A 24,495-nucleotide genomic window follows, 5' to 3' on the forward strand; every position below is an offset into this window, starting at 1 on the left:
GCTTGTAACAACTTCAGAGCGTACTAGTAGTTTAGCGCGGACTATATTATCTTAAATTGTTAAATATATACTCGTAAATATTTCCTAAAATTAGTATATGAAGAATTTTACTGTTCTGACACGCAGGCAGTTCCAGGTACGACTACGGCCACAGAGATGTTTTAATGGTGAATTTATTAGATATCTGCTGTGGATTAGGGTTTTTAATCTGTATGTACCTAAATAATGTTAAGCAATGTTGGGCTCATTCAGGAATTGGATGGGTGATCGCTAGTCCCAACAGTGAGAAGGGGAAATATTTGCAGCCTAAATATGTACCTATTTACAATTTAGGTATTATTTACAAATGTATTGTATTTCTATGTCATTTGTTAATATAATAGCATCTGAATTTACATAGGTAGATGCGTAACATGTTAATTCTATCACCTTATCTCGATTGATAATCTATCGATAAACTTAGATTGTGACGATTAGGTATGTTAAATAATAATGTTATTTTAATTATTCATGAGTAAGGTCATCATAATAATGACGTGTATTGGTGGAATAAATAACACGTTTTTCATTTAGTATCCTTCTAATTTAAAAATTGTAGTTTGTAATTTACCTATTTTAAATATTTTGATCTATTATAGTTATTTTCGCTTAATGTCCTACCTTTTGGAACCTACCTATACCTTTTGGAATGCCCCTTTCCCCTTTAAACGTCTCACGTAATTAATGGTGCCCCCTTTCTAAGTGACTGTAAATAAGCATCGGTGTCTATGGTCATTTGTTAACCAATCTCCAAATGGGGCCGGGCTCTTGCTGAGGTACATGACATTAGCCCCTGTTCCATTTTAGATTAAAGATATGTAAGACAGATATATATGAGGCGATCTTATTTAGTCCATAATGTTTAAAAAATATGTCCCACAAAAATATGTAGGGCTATGAGTTTAGAAAACGTTAAGTTTCTTTAATTGTAAGGTAAATAAAACATGTAATTCCAGTAATAAAATAATTTCATTTTATTTATACATTATATTTACATAAATTTGCAGGTATATTATTAACAATAGGGAGTATTTATTCACTTGCACCTAGGTTTGCTTACAATTATTTAAGGTAAGGCACCTTTAGGAAGCTTAATCTGGTCAACCTCTGAGTTATTCATTGTTTATACAATACAAAGTATACAATTATACATACAATTAAAATTATACATTCAACAACCACCTATCTAAGAACAGTTCATCCCGTACACGAAAGACTTTCGCAATTATAATAATATTTATATACATAACATAATTTTGTTTAAAATATGAGAGATTATATAGCAAAATTAATTCGCAACTAAAAATAATTTACAATTTAATCTGTTGCACTACGATACAGATTAAAAAATTATCAACTGTGGACAAGGTGCGTAATTCGAATTGAGGTTTGCGAATAAACATTGACTTACCAATAAACAGACTTGGACTCAAAAGTTTCCAGCCTAAAAAGGAAATCGGACTGAACAACGGGCTAAATTTTATTTGTATATGCCGTTTTGCATGATAAATTAATAAATATTAGGGAATACAACATAAACATATTTTATTGCTCCAAGAGTTAATACGAATAAATTCACAAATATTCTTTTTTCATGACATATTAATTTAGAAGTCTAACAAGTTCAGTTTTTTTTGTGAATATACTAGTAAGCCCGACGTCTATTAATTGTTAAGTCAATGTTGTTAGATACACGTCTCCGGTACTCAGTTCATTTACGACGTTTAATGTTAGTTATTTTCATTTATGTACGTAGCTCACAGATAAAATAACCAAATGGATATACAATTTATGGTTCGATGCCATTGTGGGTTATTTTAGCCAATCAGCGTACTTAACTTTGTTTATACCGTAGCATTTTTTACTTTTATAATGTAATAATTTATTAGCAGTCCATTTAGTTATTACATCTGCAGTGCTAGTTAACAAGTACCAAAATCGGAGACTTTTATATGCCTGATTGTAAGAAAAATCCATTTAAATTATTGAAATTATACATTATAAAGACTAGGCAATCCTTCCAATGGATTCAACTTCTCATATCGGGCGTTCAACAGGTAACAACTTAAATATCTATATTTACAAATAATATACGCAATCATTTACATAAGATTCTAAATATACAGTTGTGACATTTCTATGAGGACTGTGGAAGCAGATAGGGTGCGTTTATAAAGAAGCTGATTCTGAATAAAACGATTTCAAGCAAAAGGCTACTTCTAAGTATGTTAAAATTAAGGAAAACGTGAAGTTATATCACGATAAATTTAAGAATAACCTTCCTCCATTTTTATTACATTTCTAATAATTATTATTCGCATGACATAAAGTCACAATACTGGTCTGACAAACTGTTTCGGGTTCAATCCTAGTCATTCAGACTGAATATCTTTGCATAGTCCACGCCAAACTTCATGTCCGCTCTGAAGATAATGCGCCAGAGAACCAATGCGGTCGAGCACAACTACAAGCATATACTCCGTAGCAACGTAAGGGCACACTAACGCAGCTATGTGAGCGGGCGAGAGCGGGCAGCGTGGGGTGCCGGGGGGACCCGTACTCTCTTCGTCCCGCTAATATTCACAATTTGCTATTGCGACACGTCTCGTTTCTACATTCAGAGCGGACTCTACATTAAATTTCTAAACAGTTTTCTGACTTTACCGAGCAAATATTTATTTTTATAAGAAGTAAAAAGCCTTATGTACAAAATACTTACAGAACAGTATTGTAGGATATTTCAAGGAATATTTGTTACAAAAATAGTTGATATGGAAGGGCCTGTAATAATAGGACTAACCTTAGTTACAATATATTACAATAGCTTCTTGAATTGACTAATATAAGCTCCTTGTTCAAGTTATTGATTAATTTATATGAAACTTTAATTGCGAAGTTATACTTCTTTTGAGGCGTTTGGGAAAAATAATGAGATTTTTTTTCAAATATACAAATGAAATTTACACAACATTGACACCTTAATGTGAGTAGTAAATATTCCAAATTTTGCAGCAAAATATTTAAGTATTTTAATTATGATACAATACGATGTGTCGTGTTATTTTGTGTCGTGTGTATCATATTCTGTAACATTCTTTTGTTTTGTTTCTCGCGTTTGCGCTTACATATTGTTCCGTGCACTCTTTGTTTACTTTTTACGCCAAAGAAGTAAAACTTCTAACGTGTGTAATATTTACTACACATTTTTTTACACACACTTTTAATGACTTTGGATTAGATAGTCACCTAAAATCAACTTCCAAGTCACTACGTCAGTCTTAAAAATCGTATTGTTTTGGCATTATATATAAGTTAAAAAAATAATGTCGCTAAATTTTAATATGAATTATTTTACGTCAAGGGAATAATTTTGTGACCATTAAAACATATACTGTCTAGATGAGGCAATATTACTTAAACTGTCTATTGTTTATATAACTTTCTATTTGTTGTTTACTTATAATTGTTTGTAATTTTGTCAATCAAGACTATAATGTAGGTATATGAAATTAGACTTTGTCCTACCAGAAAAAAAATAGAACTCAGCAACAAGTAAGTCATCTAGACATGTTCTTGGTCTAGTCTCGTTAGGTGAAAGAATTTGATATATACCTAAGGCTTGTGACACACAAGGTGATTCTCGAACTACAAACAAAGCTGCCATTAGCGTTCGAGAAACTCGAAAGTATGCCACGTACAGTACATACGTAGTTAAAATATGTATTTTTTAACTGCGTGTGCATGAAGCCTAAGATAGCCATAGGTAACTAGCCAAAAGTAACATCACAATCATTGTACAGTTTAAGATCACATATTCACAGTAGTGTATAGTTCGTTGCAATACATAAAAACTATTTCATTAATTTGGTAACTTAATAATGTTACATTTCCTTTAAATATGTGTACTTGAAGTTTAAATAGGCTATCCTTATTCATAAACGCTTAACACCATTTGTGAGAAAAGGACATCAGTAGATTTCACAGTGTTATTAAACTTTTATGAACAAAGTATATATTGGTTACATTTACAGTATAAAGGAACACAAAAGCGCTTATAAAATAACAAGTATTAAATATACAATGTGGTACATTTGGTATTTTTGCTGACCGTACCGTGGACAGGGTTAAAATCTGAGATCAAATTATAAAAGATTCATTTTTTCTACCAATTTCAATTACACTTTTTTTAAGGCACTTCAATGAATTATTAATTTTACTCTTTTTATAGACTACGTTCTTAAAATACCGCTAAGGTATTCTTAATAAATATCATTCAGTTTTACTCATACACATCTTTTATTTATATGTAAAAACCTTTTTATACCAAAATACAAATTTATTTATTAATTCACTGCCATAGTTACTTATGACCAATTTTATTGTCATTTGATGAAATTTGTTTCATATTAATAATCGAAATACGTGGGTGCTTTGTAATAAAACAGAATAAAGATTGAATGATGATATTGAAAATGTCCAACCGAAAATAATTTTTATTCCACTCACACTTCTATATTTTCTACATTTCATTTCCGAAAACACTTGCCTTAACAAAAGTTTTTCTAAAACACGATTAACTGACCTTCCGAGACACTTGACCTCTCTCTTCACGATATTTCAAACACTTCCAACAAGCCAATGTTTAAATATCTAAAATTCCTATATTTCAATTTTTCTAGTCCAAAACACTTGAGAATCATTTTTCAGACACTTCGAACTGACTTTCCGACACTTAACAATTAACAACTGACTCTCCAAGACACTTCGTACAAGAAATATTGTACGAAGGTAACATTGAATGTCCTATAACCCATCGTCCACGGTACTCAGCGCAGTCTATCCCAGCGGGGGCGGTAGCTCCACGAGCTGGGCTCTCTCCACCAGCAGGCAGCCGCTGGGTGTGACCAGCAGTGGCGCTGACGGCCCCACCCAGACCTTCTTCACGTCAGCTGAATCATGCTGCGTTGGAGACATGTAGCCACCTCTGGAAATAGAAATAAATATATAATTAGCATTGACTTGGGAATCAAAAACACTTTAAACAAAGATACACTAGATCTCTATTAGTATTTGGAATTAAAAAATGTCCTGACTGCTTGAACAATGGACGAAATGTATCATTCTGTTTGATCAAAAAATAAGAGATATACTACAAAAGAGACATACTACAAAAACAACTTTGGGAATCAACTGTCCAAATTAATAATACTACAATAAGAAAAAAGAACAAAAACGAAGTGTTAATAAAATAACATGCCAGTTTCTGAGTAAAAAATATAATTTAACATATTATATTGCTCCAAATTAAGTTTATAATAACAGGTTTCAAATAAGCATGTTTTATTGATTACGTCACCAAACAAATACGCTTAACAACAATTGTATTGTTGCTAAGCAGCTTTTGACACTTTTTGTGACTGTAGTTACTGGATTTGATATTGAATTAATTAATTTTAGAAGCCGAATTAAGATAATGGCAGAGTAGGTATACAACTATACATATATGAGATCATCCGAAAATGTATCTATTAGGATTTTTTCGTCATTTATTTTTGCTCTAAGCTTGCATTTAATTTATTTTCCTTGAGTTTACATTGCAAAATATAATATTTTATTTTGGCTAACACTTATTACAGTTTATTAGTTACTAATAATTATAGTTTATTATAGTAAGATTAAATTACGTATATCCACTATCCATAATAAAAAAATAAACATTCCCGAAATTTGTAAAAATATACATTTTTTTAGAAATCCTTCTTCTAGAAGCTCCTTTAGAAGCCTCCCTTCATAACATTGCAATTAAGTAGGTATATTATGGAATTATCCATAATAAAAAAAATAGAGAAACTTTTTCGTATTTTGTAAAAATAAACAAGATTTTTTTTACAAATCTCTATCCTCCTCCATAGAGGTATTCCTTGATAATATTGCACACTGATAAAATCACTCCATGATAGCATATTGCCTCAAATAACAAAACAGGAAGCCAAAGCGATCGCAATAGAAACAAGATCGACCACTCGTTGAAGTTGCTATGTTGAACCAGTCGCGGGTTGATTTAACAACTTTTTACTACCTCATGACGTCCTTTAAGTGCTAATTGAAGTGGTGATAAAAAGCTACGCGTATGTAAGCGGTTGAACTTACATAAAATTATTATGTTCTTTGATACATACTTGAAATTTTACGTAGATAAAATATTTAACAAAATTTAATTATAAAATCGTAAAAATAAACTTTCGTTTTCGGGTGCGCATGTTAACAATGCTGACAATTTGTAAGTGCCGTCGTTGGCCTACACAAAATAAATAAATTTCATTTCATTTCATTTCAACAGTTTGACTACAATAATAACTAATTTAATCATATTTTATTTTACATCGCAAATCGCAATCACAGTTGATTTTGTAACTAAAAATATATACGAAGTTAAAAGTCGCCCATGAAATCCCTATAATTCATGACTTTCGAGTTATAGCTCCGGCAATACTATTTCCCAGGAAGGCAGTTAAAAATATAAAACATCTTTATATTTTTATATCTGCTTAAACTTTTCATATCTGGTTTATACCATCGGAACTGCTTAGATTTCATGTTATCAAGTCAAAATCGGGAGTCATACCTTAGTTTTCTATCAGCTTGTAGCAGAGCATCTGCTTTCAGCAGCCTGACTGCCACGGCGACTAGTAGGAAGAGGATGAGGGCGCCGCACACCGGCACTGCTATCGTGGCCGCTTTGAACCACACCTCGCCGTTGTAACCAGCACCCTTCTCGCTTGCCACTGGACTGCCATCTGGAAATAAGCAAAGGAATGCTAAGTTTAACATGGTAATTACAATTCAAAAAGAAGGAACTCTACTCATTAGCTACAAGAATTCTTAAACGAGTGCTGACCGATTGCTCTACAAAAGTAGATTACATTGTCAGCAACTCCCTTTAAACAGGAGAGCGAGGATTCCGTAAGGTTCGTTTGATTGCACCTATCGGTGTTCATCGTAAATGAATAATATGTATGTAGAAATACACTTTTGCCCATTATTATAATCTAATTATTTATAGGAGCGGTCTAAATATGACTTATTATGAAGCTTGAAATTACCAATACCTATTTCTCTGATGAATACAAGAAAGTTTGTGTTGCAGATGTTGCAGAAAGTTTATACGGCAAAGATGCTCGGCACAGATTTCCGAAAACACTATTAAGGCTAGTTAAGGCTAGATTTGTGGCAAGATGTTATTTTACATTAAGAACCTATAAAGTTAATTTGTGAAATAAAGAGACGAGAAAAATCCCTCAACTATGACAATACATTGTGTGTGCATTTTTTCATCATGTCCAGTTACTTCAACATACTATACACATTACGTCGGTACAGGCATCTCAACTAGTGCAATAACGTGGACCAAAAGAACTTATCTGATCGGAATGTGCGGCCGGCTGCTAGCGGGAATCGCTCTGATATCGTCCAATAAAATATAAAGCGACTGTTCACTTCGCAGAAAGTGCATCCTGTTTGATAGAGGTTCTCAACCTTTATAGCCATGTTCGAACTATTGTAGATTCGATATGAAAACAAAAGAATGATAGAACACTTCGTGCTTTGACAGAGGAACTAGTATATCTATTTATGTTATGTTAATGTTTATAGTACTAAGCGCTGAGAAGGGTGTCGTAAAAGATATACAGTTACTTAGGCATTTTAACTTAGTAATCTGTAGTAGCAATGACTTAGGTAAGACTCCATTCGTATTTGTTTATAAGGCACATACTATTTACGCAGAATTTTATTTAATTTTAGAAAAGGGATGCAGTATCCTTTAGATAAGTACATGTTCTACGTTAAAGTTTTCATTAATCGAGTTTATTAAATGATTTGGGAGTTTCGTTTAAATTACTTTCATTGTATATGATAAGCAATAAGAATTTTTATCATTTTTTCAATTAGATGTCTTCTTGACCAATAAAAGAATGATTTTAAAACCGTCAAAAATTGCAAACGTCAAAGGTTGACAACCGCTGGTAATAGCGGAATCGAGTGGGTAGCTACTAAGAAATAATAAGTGAAGAGCTGCTGCACGTAATTATAATATCGAATTCACAATAGCCAAAACATGGGACTCTCATAATAATGTATGGATTAAGCATCGGCCATTACATTTTATAAACAACCTTATAATTATACAGTCATAAGCATTATCAACCTAACCTGCAAATGTGAGTTTGTTCGTTACCCTTTCATGCCCTAACCAACTCATGAAATTTACACAGACATTGTCAGTTGTTCAGGAGGACATAGAAACCTTTTATCCCAAAAAAAGTACCGTTCTCTAGGGTTACATAAAAATCTCTGACCGCGAGCGAAACCGCGGGTAAAAGCTAGGGTCCGAGGTTCGAATCCCATGCAAGATCCTAAGATCACCTTTAATTTATCGAAGTTATACATAGATTACAAAGTAATTCTCTTTTCGGGTGAAGACAACCTCGTGAAGAGACGAGTTATCGCTAAGCGTGATGGATTATGACACCCAATCTGTAGAGATTTTATCCCAGCAGTGGGACAGTAATGGATTGATGATTGCTAATTGACTTGCCGAATCATCAATTGTATCTAGATAAATGACTTATTAATAGTAATGATTACTTAACATTAAATTTTGGTTTCTCACTCCATGAGGAAAAGAACGTTGCATCAATTTCTATTAATAAAACATCAATATATATTGATGTGAGGAAACATTTATATACTTAGCAACATTGATGTGAATTAATATCTTAAGAAACTAACCAAGTATGGACATCGGAACTACACAAAAACATCCGATTTAATAGTGTTAAAACGGAGGACAATTTGTCATTTGCTTTAGCAACGGACCAAATATTAATAATGACAATACATGTGATAAAGTTACGTAAAAATACTTTGTAACAACAAAAAAATCTATTTGAGTTAAAGAGATTGACGGTCAGACAGCGGAGGTTTAGTAATAGGTCTCCGTTTTTACCTTTTGGGTAAGGATCCCTAAAAATGGAACATAATTTTATATTGTTCCAAATTGACATTAATAAGTTTCTTGCTGACCACACTCTAAATCTGAACAGAGCAACGCGTAACAGTGCTGTTGTAAAGCAGAAATAGGTGTGGCGGTGGTGGTGGAGTTGGATAACGAAGGGATCTTATAATTACTTCCGTGATAATTAATATCAGACTGAGCTATAATGAAGCGTAGCCGAGTTTAGTTAGTAGGTTCAAACTAATGCAGACTTCAGATACTTTCTTCAAACGGGTTCCAGTCGGCGATACTAAAGGGAGATAATATTTGAAGCGGTTTAAGCTCTATTGGAAGAAAGGAAGGTTTAACTTAGACTGGTCCAAGGCAATCTAATCAAGGGTATGAGAGCCGATGTTATGTAACTTGCATTAGCTGCCTGCATCGCGGCATCGTTTGGAAATAGGGTTGCCACTATATAATATAGGTTTTGTTTTCATATTTATTTTTCAATATTTATAAGTTATGTTTAAGGTAATGCTATTTCGCAATTACTTAATTAAATCACGCAACTAATAAAAATAAAAAAATATTGCAAGTATTAAATTGTTATTTTTTAAGTCCGAATTTCAGCTTCAGCTTGCGCTTAAAATATTAAAATTTAATATACACTTTAACGTCTTTCCACGTGCAATGTGAACTGTTTTTTTATAATTATTATTCATATTTTATAAAAATAGGTAATAAGAAAGAAATTAAAAATTAAAAAAAAGGATTTTTTTATTTAATTTTCAATTGTGCCAACCCTATTGCATATAGTAGTGTTGCCTGTCTAAACCATGTGCTAGAGAAAGAAAATGTTCCGCAATATTCCCTTCTAACATAATAATTTAATTGGCGAACAAATTGTTATGCAAGCAACACTGGAATATCAACCATCGTTCTATAAATTACCTTACAATAACTATGAAAGGGCTGTTTATACGATCGAGATGTTTCCTGGTTTCATAGCTAATGGAATGTTACTATTTCATAACAAAAAAAAATCGTCCACAAAATTGTTTGACTACACAAAGAAACGAACCAATAGTCAAAGGATAAGATAAATTCTATAATAATAATTTGTGATTATGAATTTTCTAACTTAATGATCTTACTAAATTATAAAAAAGAAAACAGTTCTTGAGTTAATTTACTTTGAATATTTTGATTTCCTTCCTTGCTAAACGTCATGATTATGATTCCTACGACTTTACTACGATGACAATAAAATACCAAAAATGAAGAGGAATTTAAAAAAATATTTATTATTTCAAACAAAAACTTCAGTACTTTTGCCCATTCGGTTAGAAACTATTAACTAATCTACTTATAGACGTATGGCAACAGTGACGTCACCGGCTGAGATACGATACAGGTCCTAGAATTACATACAAATTGTCTAACCACGCTGCCGTGCGCCGTCACGGTGGCCACCTACCTACTTAAGGATTACATGACTTTAAATCGAGGATTATGAGAAAATGTTCCCAATGAACATAATCGATAAGATTACTGAAATAATAAAAAAATACAAACAAGTATTTAACCAACTTTCTACGATATATGATGCTTATCGAAATGAATCCAATAAGCCTAAATACGACGTGGATTTGTATTGTTTACGTTTTGAGGCGTTGCTATGGCCGGTAGACGTACCGTACATGAGCGGCAATGCCACTGCCCGCCATGGACATCTGCAACTAACTTCATATAAAACACGAATACTAGATGAGGCGATTAAAATGTTTTGCCACTCCCGTGGATTTAGATGGTTGTATCATATTATGTAGGCAGCCAGCATCCACATCCGTTGAGGCGGTGGTATCTTTCAATTCAAACCATACTGATGCTTATCACCTTTCAAACCGTCCAGAGGAAACCACTTTACTATATTATTATGCTATAATAAAACATATATTTGGCTTACTGTTGTGCTTTACGATTAAAACTTTTAATTGAATAGTAAATCGATTAGACAATGAAAAACCATAGCGCTAAAAATGCAACATATTTGCAAAATGCTTAGCGAATTTTCACCGACAATTAATCAACTTTTTACACCGAGCACATACCGAGAGGGAAGTGTATACTTATATGCGATGAATGATGTTATTATGTGGAGCATTCTTCGTGCGAGCAAAAAGTTGGCGCAGTAAAACTTTATGGGCATCCTAGGTTCACAGTTCCGCTCGCATGGCGCTTCTTGCTTCACTTGAATGATGTGCGAGGATAGATTGATGGACACCTTTTGCGATTTACACTTGTTGTACCGGGTAATCGCAGATCACCTTTTGAGTGGGGACATGATTTAAGATTAAAAAATGTTTTTAGTTTAATATTATTGCAGAATTGAAACACCTTAATTTGTACCGGATACCCAAGATATGCGGTTTAATTTATTTATTGCAGATTTTTCCGATTTTTTGATTTTGCAGATTGATTTTGTGATATCACCGTGAGACGTCAATATAAGATACATATTAAAATGTAAAAAGATAATTTATTTTTAAAATGATCCAAATCAATTTTATATCGTCACGTTTGTTATGAAAAAATAGAGTCTTTGTACGTGATATTTAATTTATTTTGATTTTTTAATTTACTGGCCACTTTTAATAAACAAAAGTAACCATTGAAACAACCAAGTGAAACGATGAAAAATTCTGAAATTTACATTTTACACATCAACAAACTAACTTACGTTTATGGCAATCATATTACTAGTAGTAACGCATTTATAATCGACTACAGGTGTACAATCCGAGTTCTATATGGAGTTGTTAACAGATGTCCATAGCCGGTAGTGAGCACTTACCATCACGTGGACCGACGTTGCTACCTGAACCCATAGATTAGTAAAGATTACTCACTCCTAACAAGAAAATGTACCCAGTTTTGAGAATTGAAATAGTTGCGTAAAAAAGTTTTGCCACGTCTCCGTGCTAAAATGTCCCTAAAATCTTTAAAATAATTATTTAAATAAATATGTAAATTACGCAGTATTCGTTATTTATTCGTAAAATTGTTTTTATTTGTCAAGAATTCAAAAAAGAACTTACTAATAACCCGTTTGTGGCTTCATTCAATTTCGAGGCGGCGAAGTATCTTTACTAATCTATGCTTGAACCTTACAAAAAGCATAGGTACACAAACGATTAACATATAAGACGTATTCATTTTCTATTTATATAATTGTTCTATGTATCATATATGTACCTCACTTCTTGCAAGTGGCATTTCGAGAATTTTAAGTGCGGCAAGCACGTGGCATATAAATTAGTACCGTTGTACCACTTAGGTGTACTAAAATTAGACTCGCAACGTAATGCTTGAGCAATGGTAGTATGCAAAAAGATAGATAAATATTCCGATATTTTTTGTATCTTTTGTGTTCCTTCGGTAACTTGTAGAGGTCTGTTAAACACTTGGTTTGATTACTATCATGTGATATTTCTGCCTTGCCTTGTCTTGCCTTTGGTGAGCGGTGATAGCTTTGTAAGTTATAGGTATTTCAGACTCCCATGCTGTATTCGAATGTTCCAAATTATATGCCCATAAATTTTACTAGTTTTAACAATGATAACACAGGGACAACACATACATGTAACATATTTTTCCATAGAATTCCCTGATGTATGTATGCAGAAATACAATATTCTTGGCCGTACGTCGCGACCTATAGCTAATCCTCGTACTGACAGGAGATTACCATAGTTATGAAACTGTGTAACATTAAAACTTTTACTTACTATTTACTAAATTATAATTATTAATTTACATCAATATACAAGAGTATCATTCAGCTGTTCTACTTAAATATGATTCAACAAATATTAAACAGACACGTGAGTCTCATAGCGAAAGTAATATATTAAAGAGTGAGGAATATAATAATATCACTATAAATTATTGCAAAAATCTAATTATAGCAAAAAGGATGACAAGCCTACGTGTTTTACATGGACGTTACTTTGTTGCTGGGATCACTTGCTATGCGGCTCTGGTATTGATAAATGTTAAAAGATACCATGCGAATGGAATACTAATTAAATGGAATGGATTTTGATCACAGAACAAGTTTACTTGTGTTTAACATTATTGAGAATTGGGATTTAAACTTTCGTAGGGATTAGGGCAAAACCTATGCAAGTTAGGCAGACTTGACACTAAATTATAAAAGGGGCTTTGTGTACCTATTGAGTTGTACGTTTTATTCATTTTACTCTTCAACCCAGAACACAATAGTCCTTCTGGGGTTGAATATAGATATAGATAAGCGGTGATCGCCACATCTATTTCTAGCGTGAAGTAGATCTGCGTTTCGGTGGAAGGGTATGGATGCCGGCTGACTTATAAGGCACCCATCTGAGTCCTTTGTATTGACAAGTTGGAATCGGCTTCAGGAAGAATCCCTGTTCTTTATGGTGTCATCATCATCATCAACCCATTACTGTCACACTGCTGGGCACGGGTCTCCTCTCATAATGAGAAGGATTAGGCCATAGTCCACCGCGCTGGCCAAGTGCAAATTGGTAGACTTCACATACCTTTGTAAATTTTTTTTTAAGATTTCCCAGGTATGCAGGTTTCCTCACGATGTTTTCTTTCACCATTTATCTATATGGTGAAACAAATGTCAATAGAGAGTAGGTGACTGCATACTCGTGTAATTACTAAGCTACTCCAATCTTAAAATTACACATAAAAAACAACACTTGTCGTCACTTCAGATGTTTGAAAACTGTCTATCCTATATTAATGTTACGCTATTCGAATTCGTATTGCTATTTTATATAACAGGTCCAGTGTTAAAGTTAACACTGACTCATTCTAGTGTTTACGTTAGATAACAGCTAGAATAATATCTTTGTTCACAGAAACGGCCGGCCCGATTTGCGCGAGTTCTCGTAAAATAAACAATTTTGATATCGATTCTAGGAATATACATATGTATAGCTAAGCAGTAGGCGAGTTTCTTGCTACTATGCATATCGTTGATGATTGTACTGTCGCACTGTTGGAGAGGTTTCCTCTCAGAATAAAAGAGGGTTAGGTTAGTTCACCAACTTAGACAAAGGGCGGATACATAGACTTCATATACCTCTGACAAATTTTATAAGCATTTGTCTAGAATTACTTTCTTTTCTAGAAAATATCATTAATTTCTAATACATATACCTAAGGAAACATAAAATGAGAGGCACTATAATTTTATTAGAGAAACGATATTTTCTTCAGGAATCTTTTGCGAAATTATGTGACTGTTAATACAATATCTAATGTGAAACTCTTTCGAGATCAGTAGCATTAACACATAATTTAGAAAAGTTGCATCGAAATCGCTTCAGCAGTCTTTACCGCATCTCGTCCATAAAAAAACAAAGTACATTTATTAGAACATTTCGTTTATATCTACACGTCTCTACAAATCAAGTGTTGAACTCTACAAGAAATGCATTTAAGATTACCGGTCTGGTGGTTACTAGAAATTTTTCTTCGATGCGCGAAATTGGAAAGCGGAACGGAATGTTTATATGTTCGGGAAGTAACACATACATACATCATACATGCATTGTTCGTGGATGTACTAATAAAGATATTGAAGTTTTTCTCTGTGAATTCAAATGATGGTAATTTTTAAGCTCGTATGCTTGTATGCGATATATTTTAGATTAAAAACGCAATCCTATTGCTAAGCCTTGACTGTCTGTCCGTCTGTCACAGCTCTATTTCTTACACTGTAATAGATAGACACACCAGTGATCGCTAACCATAGACTTATCGTATATGTAGAATGACATTAGCTACCGAATAGAATAGAAAACGAATAGAATGCAAAGTTTGTAACATGGCTAGCCCCTGAACTCTTTACGTTTGTGACTGGTACACTCACGGTTTCTAAACCTTGGTAATAAGTGTATAAAATGTTTATTTAAATCTTACCAAAGTCATTAGCAGTCAAGTTGAGTCTTGCCCGGGCGACGGGGCTATCCTCGTGGTTGCAGAGGTCTCGGAAACAGCAGAGCAGCAATGAGTGTTCTCTGGGCGGTGGCCCGCCGTGTGAAGGTGCGTTTTGGCAATGAGACAACGCCTCTTCTTCGCTGGAAAAATAAAAATAATTATTAGATATTGTTGTAATACTTGGCTGCAACGCTCTTTGATATACTGTTCTAAAGTTATTAGTGAAAGAAAGTAAAGACTAGTTAAGCCAACCGTGTCAGATTTGAAGTCAAATGTTAACGATGAAGTTTAACTACTGCTATCTCCAATAATGAATCAAAAATTACAAAAAACTAACATTTTCCTAATTTGCTGGAAATGCGTAGTAAATTATAAGGCGTATAGGCACAGGAACCATGAAAGTAAGAAAGAAAATATTTACAGGACATTACGAAAATTTGAATTTCTTTTAAACACTAAACTTAACTGCAATTAGTTAAATAGAGCTTGGTTTTTACTTTTTAGTAATAAAACATAAATGACGAAAGTACCTATCTTATCTTTTTCTTCACAAAATAGTCTATGAGAAGCATTTATAACTTATTCAAAGATAATGAACATACACTGTATAACCCAATCTGATGTTGTAGTGAGAGGCGCCGGGAAGCCAGCTTATGTCATCCACAACATTCACATGTAGCAGAGAGCGTCTGAGTAATATGCGCATGCGCTGAATCCTAAACGGGTGTGATTCATAGAGACGCTGTTCTCACGAAAAAACAACGAATTTACATTAAACTTCAATTATCTGTCGTGTATGTACACGCGGACAGTATGGACAATTTTACATACGTGTCTCAAGGACAATGGAGCTTTTTCAATGACTTGTATGTAAAGTGGCGCGGCATATTCTTGTAAGCGTATTGTATGGTGTATGTATTGTACTAATCTAACTTCTGTAAGCATCATCATCATCAACTCATTACTGTCCCTGCTGGGCACGGGTCTCCGCTCAGAATGAGAAGGATTAGGCCATAGTCCACCGAGCTGGCTAAGTGCGTGTTGGTAGACTTCACATACCTTTGAGATTTGTTTTTTTATAAATCTCTCAGGTATGCTGCCTCACGATGTTTTCCTTCACCGTTTAAGCAAGTGATAATTAATTTCTAATACGCACGTAATTTTTGAAAAACCAGAGTGAGAGCCTGGGATTTGAACCTCGAACCCCTGATCGAGAGACCGAGTTTCTTAACCACTAGGCTATCTCTATAAGCGCCATCTGTTATCGTACTGAAGAAATAAAATCAGAAGATATGGTATGATGTTAAATATCGGCATTGAACAAAGAGATTAATATCTTATGTGGGCTTCTTTTACAATTACTACCACATGTAGGTATGATTTAATTCTTTGGTTTTAAATAAAGTTTGTATAAAAGCAGTAATTCATTTTAGTTACAATACGTTTAAATCATAAGAACTCGTTAGGCGCCAGTCACACAGAAATAACGCAAGGCCCTGACAAACATGCAGAAGGAGTCCTTTTATTATATTTTCAGTTACGTCATTTGACGTCACAATTTGTGAAAACATCAGCGTGACAGAATTCATCATCCGAACTAACACACAAAGCCTCACTCACTGGCAAAATATAAATAGCTAAGAATAATAATTATGATCCAAATATCTATCATTATATTTTATTGAGATGCACATTCACGCCTCACGATCGCCAGACATCTTTTCTGTCTAGCTCTGCCTGCAAATCCTGTCAATAAATTTAAAGTTGCTGTAGCTTTTCGCAGCGGCCGACCCGGTTTCCTTTTATGGTATACGAAAGGCAATGTCATAGGAAACGCTAAGATTAAAGATTAATGAAATAACTACTTAATTAATATTTCTGTGGAATGACTAGAATTTATTGAATTACAAATTTTTATGTACCCTGACCGCCTTTGTTCGTACAACTTTATGTACAACCTTAAATCTATATTTATGTTACGTTTGTAGTAGGCCTATTAATATAAGTTATAAACACATTTTCATATATTACAAAATAGGCAAGACATATCAACATATTATTTAAATCTTTTCCCTAAGGGTATAAACAGGGGACCTATTAGGGCACTTTACTAAAAATTATCATTTTTTAATAACCCTTACTTATAAAATAAATAAAACTTACAATATAAGTAATAGCAAATTCTGCCGTCACACAGTACTATAAACTTCTACCACCTTCGAAAAAGTAAATCATATATCTCAACTGTATATTTTAACACCGTCACAAGACATGGTGTCAGAGACAACGTATTTATGGACTTTATTGCCTGTTTTAGTAGCCCTATAAACCTCCTGTAGCTATAACTAGAAATCGTCATGTACTTTCAGATATCTCACAACTCACGAGCGACGTCGACGCATTATTTATTGCCCGTGTGCAGTAGGCCTATCAAGCATCGATAACAGAATAAACCTCATTCGACTAATTTGAATACTTCTGTAGTTTCTCGTGGGAACGCAGCCTCTTAGGCCATTCCAAATATTTGATTAAATATTTTAATACACCGCTCGGGTCAAATCGTTTGATTGACTGGAATGCTTAAAACTATTGTGGAAAACGAATAGATGAATGAATTTTATAAGCATATTGAGGTCATAGTATCGTTGTATCATGCTGGTTCTAGATTCGATCCCCGGCGAGGCATGTGTACAATACGTGTGTTAAACGTTGGGTTTAATTTTGTGTTCTGGGTCTGGGTATTTATGTACTAGTATTTGTATGAATATGGTACCTACGTTAGGAAAACCTAGTGTGGAGTAGAGTGTAGCGTGCCATACAATTCAAAATATTTAATACAAATAAATTTAACGTAGAAAATCCTTTCTCCTTTTGGAAGTTGGTTAAAATTGAGTTGTAGATATGTTGTACCATCAAATACTTTTACCAAAGGTCACAAAACCAAAAGTAGGTATTACATGTAAAATGTATTGATGGCATTATTATAATCCCCCCTCAAACACCACCAGTTAAGACTGAAACAGGTGATGAGTCTTAAGGGATATTTTTGGAAAATCTATGCAAAGTAAAAAAAATGTGTGCCACCTCAAAAACAATTTTTAAAATGAACATATAAAATGAATTTTAACTGTATTAAAATTACATTTAAAGTATATTGGATATTTATTTACAAATTACTATATATATATAAAATAAAAAAATAAGTAAAAATTTGTAAATGGAAATATGAATGTACCATCAAATACTTTTACCAAGGGTAAAAAACCAAGTTTTCAATGTAAAATGTATTGATGGCGTTAATATAATCCCCCTAAAACATCACCAGTTAAGACTGAAACAGGGATGAGTCCAAAGGGATAGGTTGGTATATCTACGTAAATAAGGAAAAAACACTATTTTAAAATGAGAATATAAATTATATATTTACATAAAGATACAAAACTGTTCAAAAATTAAAAACGCATTTAACGAATAAGTAGGTATATTAATATTAATACGTACTCCAAACTTTGAAGGTGGTAGGTAGAACCCTGTGTGGTTCGACTCCGGCGGCACCACCGCCACACCTATTTCTACCTAATAACAGCAGTGTTAAGCGCTGCTGTGTTCCGTTTTGAAGGGTGTGGTAAGGGAGACAGACTTTTCCGAGGCGTTCCAGTTTAGTCCTCAGGGGTAGCCGCGCATCTGTGGTCGACCTCAGGTAGGAATATCTAATCCTATCTGGGGTTGATTACAGATGTCCATGGGCGGCAGTAGCCACTTACCATCAGGTGGACTGCACGCTGGTCTACCACTTCTATATTATATAAAAAAAACATTACAGATATACATAATCTATAAGTTTACTTACATCAAAAACAACTCAAAAATATCACGAATGGCTTAATTCTCCTATTCAAATAGGTTCAAATGGAATTATGATAATCTAGCTGTAATACCGGATACTTTATTATCTACTAAACCAAATAAGATCACACACGTAATCCTTATATATGGTTTTGGCTCAACGAACTCCGATATTGTCTAAATAACATAATTTTTGGAATTAGAGCAGTATACAAAGTTTGAATGTCTCAATTTGAAATATTTATTTTTATTTGTTTACGATACACAAATTATAAATAAGTATATGACATAAGAATGGTTTCAAAAGGAGAGAAGAATATAATTCTCGTAAATTATTACGACGATTTCTTTCATCTATATTATGTGGAGTGGTGAACTATTAACCAAAGATTATTTCAGGCCAGATATTTCTTCTATAAAATTGCATTAATTGCAATAAAAATATAAGATCTTAACCAAACATTCTAAATATTAAATGCACACACCACATAAAACGTACACACGTATGCCCTCATAAACACAATCACATATTATTATAGCAATATTCAAACAATATAATAAAGAGAAATAAAATAAACGACATAACAACTTGATAAATCAATATCAGATGCCTGATTAATAGCCATGCAATTAAAATTAGATACAGTTCGAGCTGAATACCCACATTCGTGTAGGTAGTAAATTCTTTACGCCGTTTTACTCGAGGTAGTATAAGTAATAAATTGTAGTAAACCTTTAGTAGCAATTATCTTGCAATCCGTTTGCTATATTATGTCATTTCAACGTTACTAGCCTAACACAATACACTCAGATATCATAAAACAATAGATAAAGGGCCATTATTTCTTTGCTATCGGTGCTGGAATAATAGAAACGCCAAAAGGGTTGAAACGTACACTATCTATTATGGAGAGATGTGACATTATCTGAAATCATTTGACACAACAACGTCGTATGTTCGATTAGATTCGCGCGATTCAGACATTAATGTCATCGAGATAGGGGATAGAGTCGCGTGGGAGGCGTGATTTAAATGTGACGCATCGGCCGGGTCGGCGTCCGCGCCGCTATCTAGGATCCCGACCTTCGACTCAACCCCGGGCATCCACCGTCACCCTTATCTTAACAAACGAGGACAAAGATCCGACGCCGCAATTTATAAACTATAAACAACTCCGACAAAATTAATTAGCGATAAAAGCACAGAATTTCAATTTGAAACCGATCGTGATCTCAACGACGGGCTCGTCGATCGTTAGCGAAGATAATGGACTACGGAGATTGCCAAAAACGAGCAAAAATTACTCAAAGCAAATAAAGCGAGCGTGCCTCGTAGACGGAACCTGTTTCGAAGCAGGGCCCGGGACGATGCGAATAAGATAATCGACTGGCAATTCCGATGAAGAAAAACTGATGGAGCCTTCCTCTGCATAATTAGCTATCGATGAATTATTGAAGGGGACGAAGAACAAAGACACGTTAATGGTATTCCGTCAAATTAAAGTCACCGGCACGATACATCAGGTCGTGTCGATGGTGTAATTGTTTATACGGCCGATGAAATGATGAAAGAGTCACGCAGTCATTTCGAAATGGTCGAAGACAAATTGATTGAAGGTACTCAGAATGCGGTCTATTGGATATTTAGTTAAGCGGGTTCTCAAGCATGATAAGCAGAATTGATGGATGACAATGCGTCTTAGTACAGCGCCCAACAAAAGAATAGTTAATTAATTCCACGATGAAAGTTAACAAGAAACACAGGAAACCCCGCATGGCATCAAAAACAAATCATAATTACGACGCTATAAAAAATTGTTTGTAAAACAAAGATTGTATCTGTATGTAATGAAGACGACAAATATGTCCGTAAAGTATAAATATTTAAAACGTGAACATTATAAACATTTGAACTTGAATTAATGAAGTAAGTTTTACTACTGTTTAAGACCGTGGCATGTTCATTTTAAGGGTCCATTTGGAGTCCATGTTAATTAGTCCAGCGTTGTAATTGGAGTCGATAACATCTTTAAATGTATCGTTCACTGGAATTCCGAAACAAGCTGCTTTGATAGTATCAAGAGTCGCTGCATTTCCAATTTTAATTTGAACATTCGTGTACCATTTTATGGCGATGCTGTCAAAAAACAAGTAAGTACTAAATGATTATTTGGGCTTTTAATAAATAATACATGTGCATTGTACATTATACACACGAACACAGACATACCGATGTTATGTTCTCATGCGGACTAAAGTATTCAGAGCTAAATACACGCATACTTACTAAATGACTTCAAAGCGTACCTTAAGTGATACATTAACTTTTTAGAATTTTTCGATCGCAAAAAAAGCGACGACATGTAGCTTTTGAAGTTAAAGTTCCTCAGAATGTGTTGATGTTGGAGATGTCAATAATTCCAATGCCAATACTACTCTTGTACCTTTTAGTTTTATTTTTGTACATCTAAACGTAAGGGTTCAAATTTATTTTAAATTGGAAAGAGGCTTCTTGATAGTAAATGCTTATAGTCGCCTAAGGATACTTGTTATATACCTAATAGAGTGAACCCTCTGTTTGGTTAGCTCTGTAAGGTTCTTGTCATTAAGTTGAGAGTTCCTTTCGCCCCAATTTAGTAGAGTCATATGTACCGCTTACATAATACCTTGAAATAGATTACATTCTAATCTTTCGTTAAAGCAAGAAGTAGACGTTTTAAGCATCCGTATTTAAATTATCAAAACCAACTGCGATTTCAGAGTATTACTTTAATACTATCCGGTTCTCAGTACTCACGTGTCGGCTAGATGATGAAGACAGCCGTGCCTCGCGTGGTGGCGCCTGGGTGGTAGCTCGCTGTAGCAGCCGCCACCTCGCCGCGACCGGCACATGTAGCCCGTGCTCACACATTGCGCTGTGTTGCAGTAACACCGCACTCCGTCTGTGTGGGGCTTGGAATCTGAAACAAGATATATTGGTTTAAATAGGTGTTTCTTTATTTGAAGATAGACGTATTTGCGAACAGTTGTCGTTGCATCGCTTTCTGTTTTAACGTAGCAATGAGTTTGGCTTAAAAGTGTCGTTTGGGAAATTTACAGAAGATATTTCTGCTTATTCCTTAGGGCTAGCAATGCTGTGATTGGCATATAATGACTTCCTTAGCAGTAATTAAATTCTAATGTAAAAATGTATGATACGTTAACTAAGTAAGAATTATTACTATATTTTTAATTAACTTCAAGTAGACTACATGACCATTTACGTCGTCATGAACCATTATACATAGTTGGATATGTATCTCCTCTCACATTTAAAAGAGTATAAGTATTCACTTATATCACATGTGACCAAAATATCCCTATTTAATAAACCCTGAAATGGCAGTTTTATTTACTTTTTAGTACCCAAGTAAAAATATGACCGGTTGCGAAGTATCAAATTATATTAGACGCTGTAGAGCTGAACTCCTCGGATCAAACCCGTTTAATTTCCACCTTTATTGCGAGGCGAACAATAAATATGTTTACGAGCAATGGATTTTATGATTTATTTATAGCGGTCTGAGTCAAACAGGAAATTGTCATACAAATGCAAAGGAAATACGAATGGTAGTGGTGGTTCGAGTCGCAGGCGACGACGTGGCGCCAAGGCTCGTAAACTGCTAGCAGATACTGCAATCCTGACCACAGCCATTATAGGGTTGGCACTTTTCAAAAAATATTAATTTTGCGAAAGTTCAAATAGGAAATTGTCATACAAATTTAAAGGAAATACGAATGGTAGTGCTGGTTCCAGTCGCAGGCGACGACGTGGCGCCGGGGCTCGTAAACTGCTAGCAGATACTGCAATTCTGACCACAGCCATATATAGGGTTGGCACTTTTCAAAAAATATTAATTTTGCGAAAGTTCAAATAGGAAATTGTCATACAAATTTAAAGGAAATTCGAATGGTAGTGGTGGTTCGAGTCGCAGCGACGACGTGGCGCCGGGGCTCGTAAAGTGCTAGCAGATACTGCAATCCTAACCACAGCCATATATAGGGTTGGCACTTTTCGAAAAATAGTAATTTTGTGAAATCTCAAATAAGAAATTGTCGTACAGCAAAGGAATTACGAATGGTAGTGGTGGTTCTAGTCGCAGGCGACGACGTGGCGCCAAGGATCGTAAACTGCTAGCAGATACTGCAATCCTGACCACAGCCATATAAAGGGTTGTCACTTTTCAAAAAATAGTAATTTTGTGAAATCTTAAATAGGAAATTGTCATAAAAATGCAAAGGAAATTCGAATGGTACCTAGTGGTGGTTCGGGTCGTTTGGGACGACGTGGCGCCGGGGCTCGTAAACTGCTAGCAGATACTGCAATCCTGACCACAGCCATATATAGGGTTAGCACTTTTCACGAAAAATAGTAATTTTGTGAAATCGCAAAAAGTAGTGTCTTTGGGAAATGCAAGGATATATATTATATAAATGTATTGTATTGTATTTTTGCCGACTCATCTGTTTATATTTTAACGACTTCGAAAAACTGTACCAGTTATGATGACAGATTTTTAGAGGGCTCAGTTATACAGATTAAAAACTCATTCTAAGTCGACCTATTTCTATAGAAACCAAGAAATCAGTAGGTAACTCACAATTTCACTATTCATTTACAACACGAGCGATTTTGCCTAAAATATAGTAAGATATTTATAGTAGGGCTGGCAACCCTAACTATACACTATTTATTGCTAGCTGTGTAGTTTTACTGCACCTTGATTTGTTCCTGCACGGTTATTATAACGCGCCCGTTTCATGCTTGACCACATTAATTCTGTCAATTTCGCTAAGGCGCTAAAACTATTAGCGGGAACCTATATAATTTAGCACCCCTACATTTGGGCTGGTTTTAAGATTCTAACACAGATTTTTTTAAAGTGAAAGTAGAAGTATATCTGATGGTAAGTGGGAACTGCACGTGGACATCTATAATTAACCGCAGGTCAGTTTAAAATCCTACCTCAATTCGGCCACAGATGCGTTGTTATCTATGAGAACTAAGTTGGAACGCCTCAGATAAGTATGTCTCCCTTATTTCACACTTTAAACCAGCTTAACACCGTTGTCATTAGGCAGAAAAAGTGGCTGTGGTGGCTCTTCACTTCGAATCACAGCACAGAGGGTTCCACGTTTGACTTAAGAGTATAGTTACTATTTAATATTATACACAACACTTTAGTTTAATTTATTGGTACAAATTCACAGGCTGTAATAATATGCTGCATCTTTCATTTTCAAGTCGTATTACGATAAACGCAAACGCTCTCCGAATAAATCATAACAATTACGGTTATAGACGCCGTTTTAACTTCTTGTAATAAAACGTACTCTGTAATGTTTTTGACTAGTAAAATCCAAGCCGAAAAGCCGATGGAGCAGCAAAAATAACATACAGATAGTCCGAACGAGTATCGTATGAATAAAGTGAGTATACGTCCCGTTTTAAACGGGACTTTCCCGTTCAGTCCTAGGGTCCCGGAGTATACGGGTATACGGATGCGAAAAAGTCCACTTTTAGGAAATGATAATAGCAACAGTTGGTCAGCAAAATTGTAAAACAGAGGAACTGT

At 34.4% G+C, this 24,495-nt stretch overlaps 1 protein-coding gene across 1 annotated transcript in view; it reads right to left on the bottom strand.

Annotated features, from left to right (window-relative positions):
- Window positions 1–3,109: 3,109 nt before the first annotated feature.
- The window catches only part of LOC140757301 (BMP and activin membrane-bound inhibitor homolog), a 103,213-nt gene continuing 81,827 nt past the window's right edge, over window positions 3,110–24,495 (bottom strand). The window contains exons 2-5 of the mRNA XM_073092941.1: window positions 21,678–21,840; window positions 15,017–15,174; window positions 6,665–6,836; window positions 3,110–5,023 (exon numbers count right to left, since the gene is read on the bottom strand). Of these exons, the coding sequence (XP_072949042.1) occupies window positions 4,876–5,023; window positions 6,665–6,836; window positions 15,017–15,174; window positions 21,678–21,840 (641 nt within the window). The 3' untranslated portion in view covers window positions 3,110–4,875. The remainder of the gene's footprint in view (window positions 5,024–6,664; window positions 6,837–15,016; window positions 15,175–21,677; window positions 21,841–24,495) is intronic.

This window comes from Epargyreus clarus, unplaced genomic scaffold, assembly GCF_041222505.1.
Source record: "Epargyreus clarus isolate Ecla_fem2 unplaced genomic scaffold, WU_Ecla_fem_2.2 ptg000004l, whole genome shotgun sequence".
NCBI classification, from domain to species: Eukaryota; Metazoa; Arthropoda; class Insecta; order Lepidoptera; family Hesperiidae; genus Epargyreus; species Epargyreus clarus.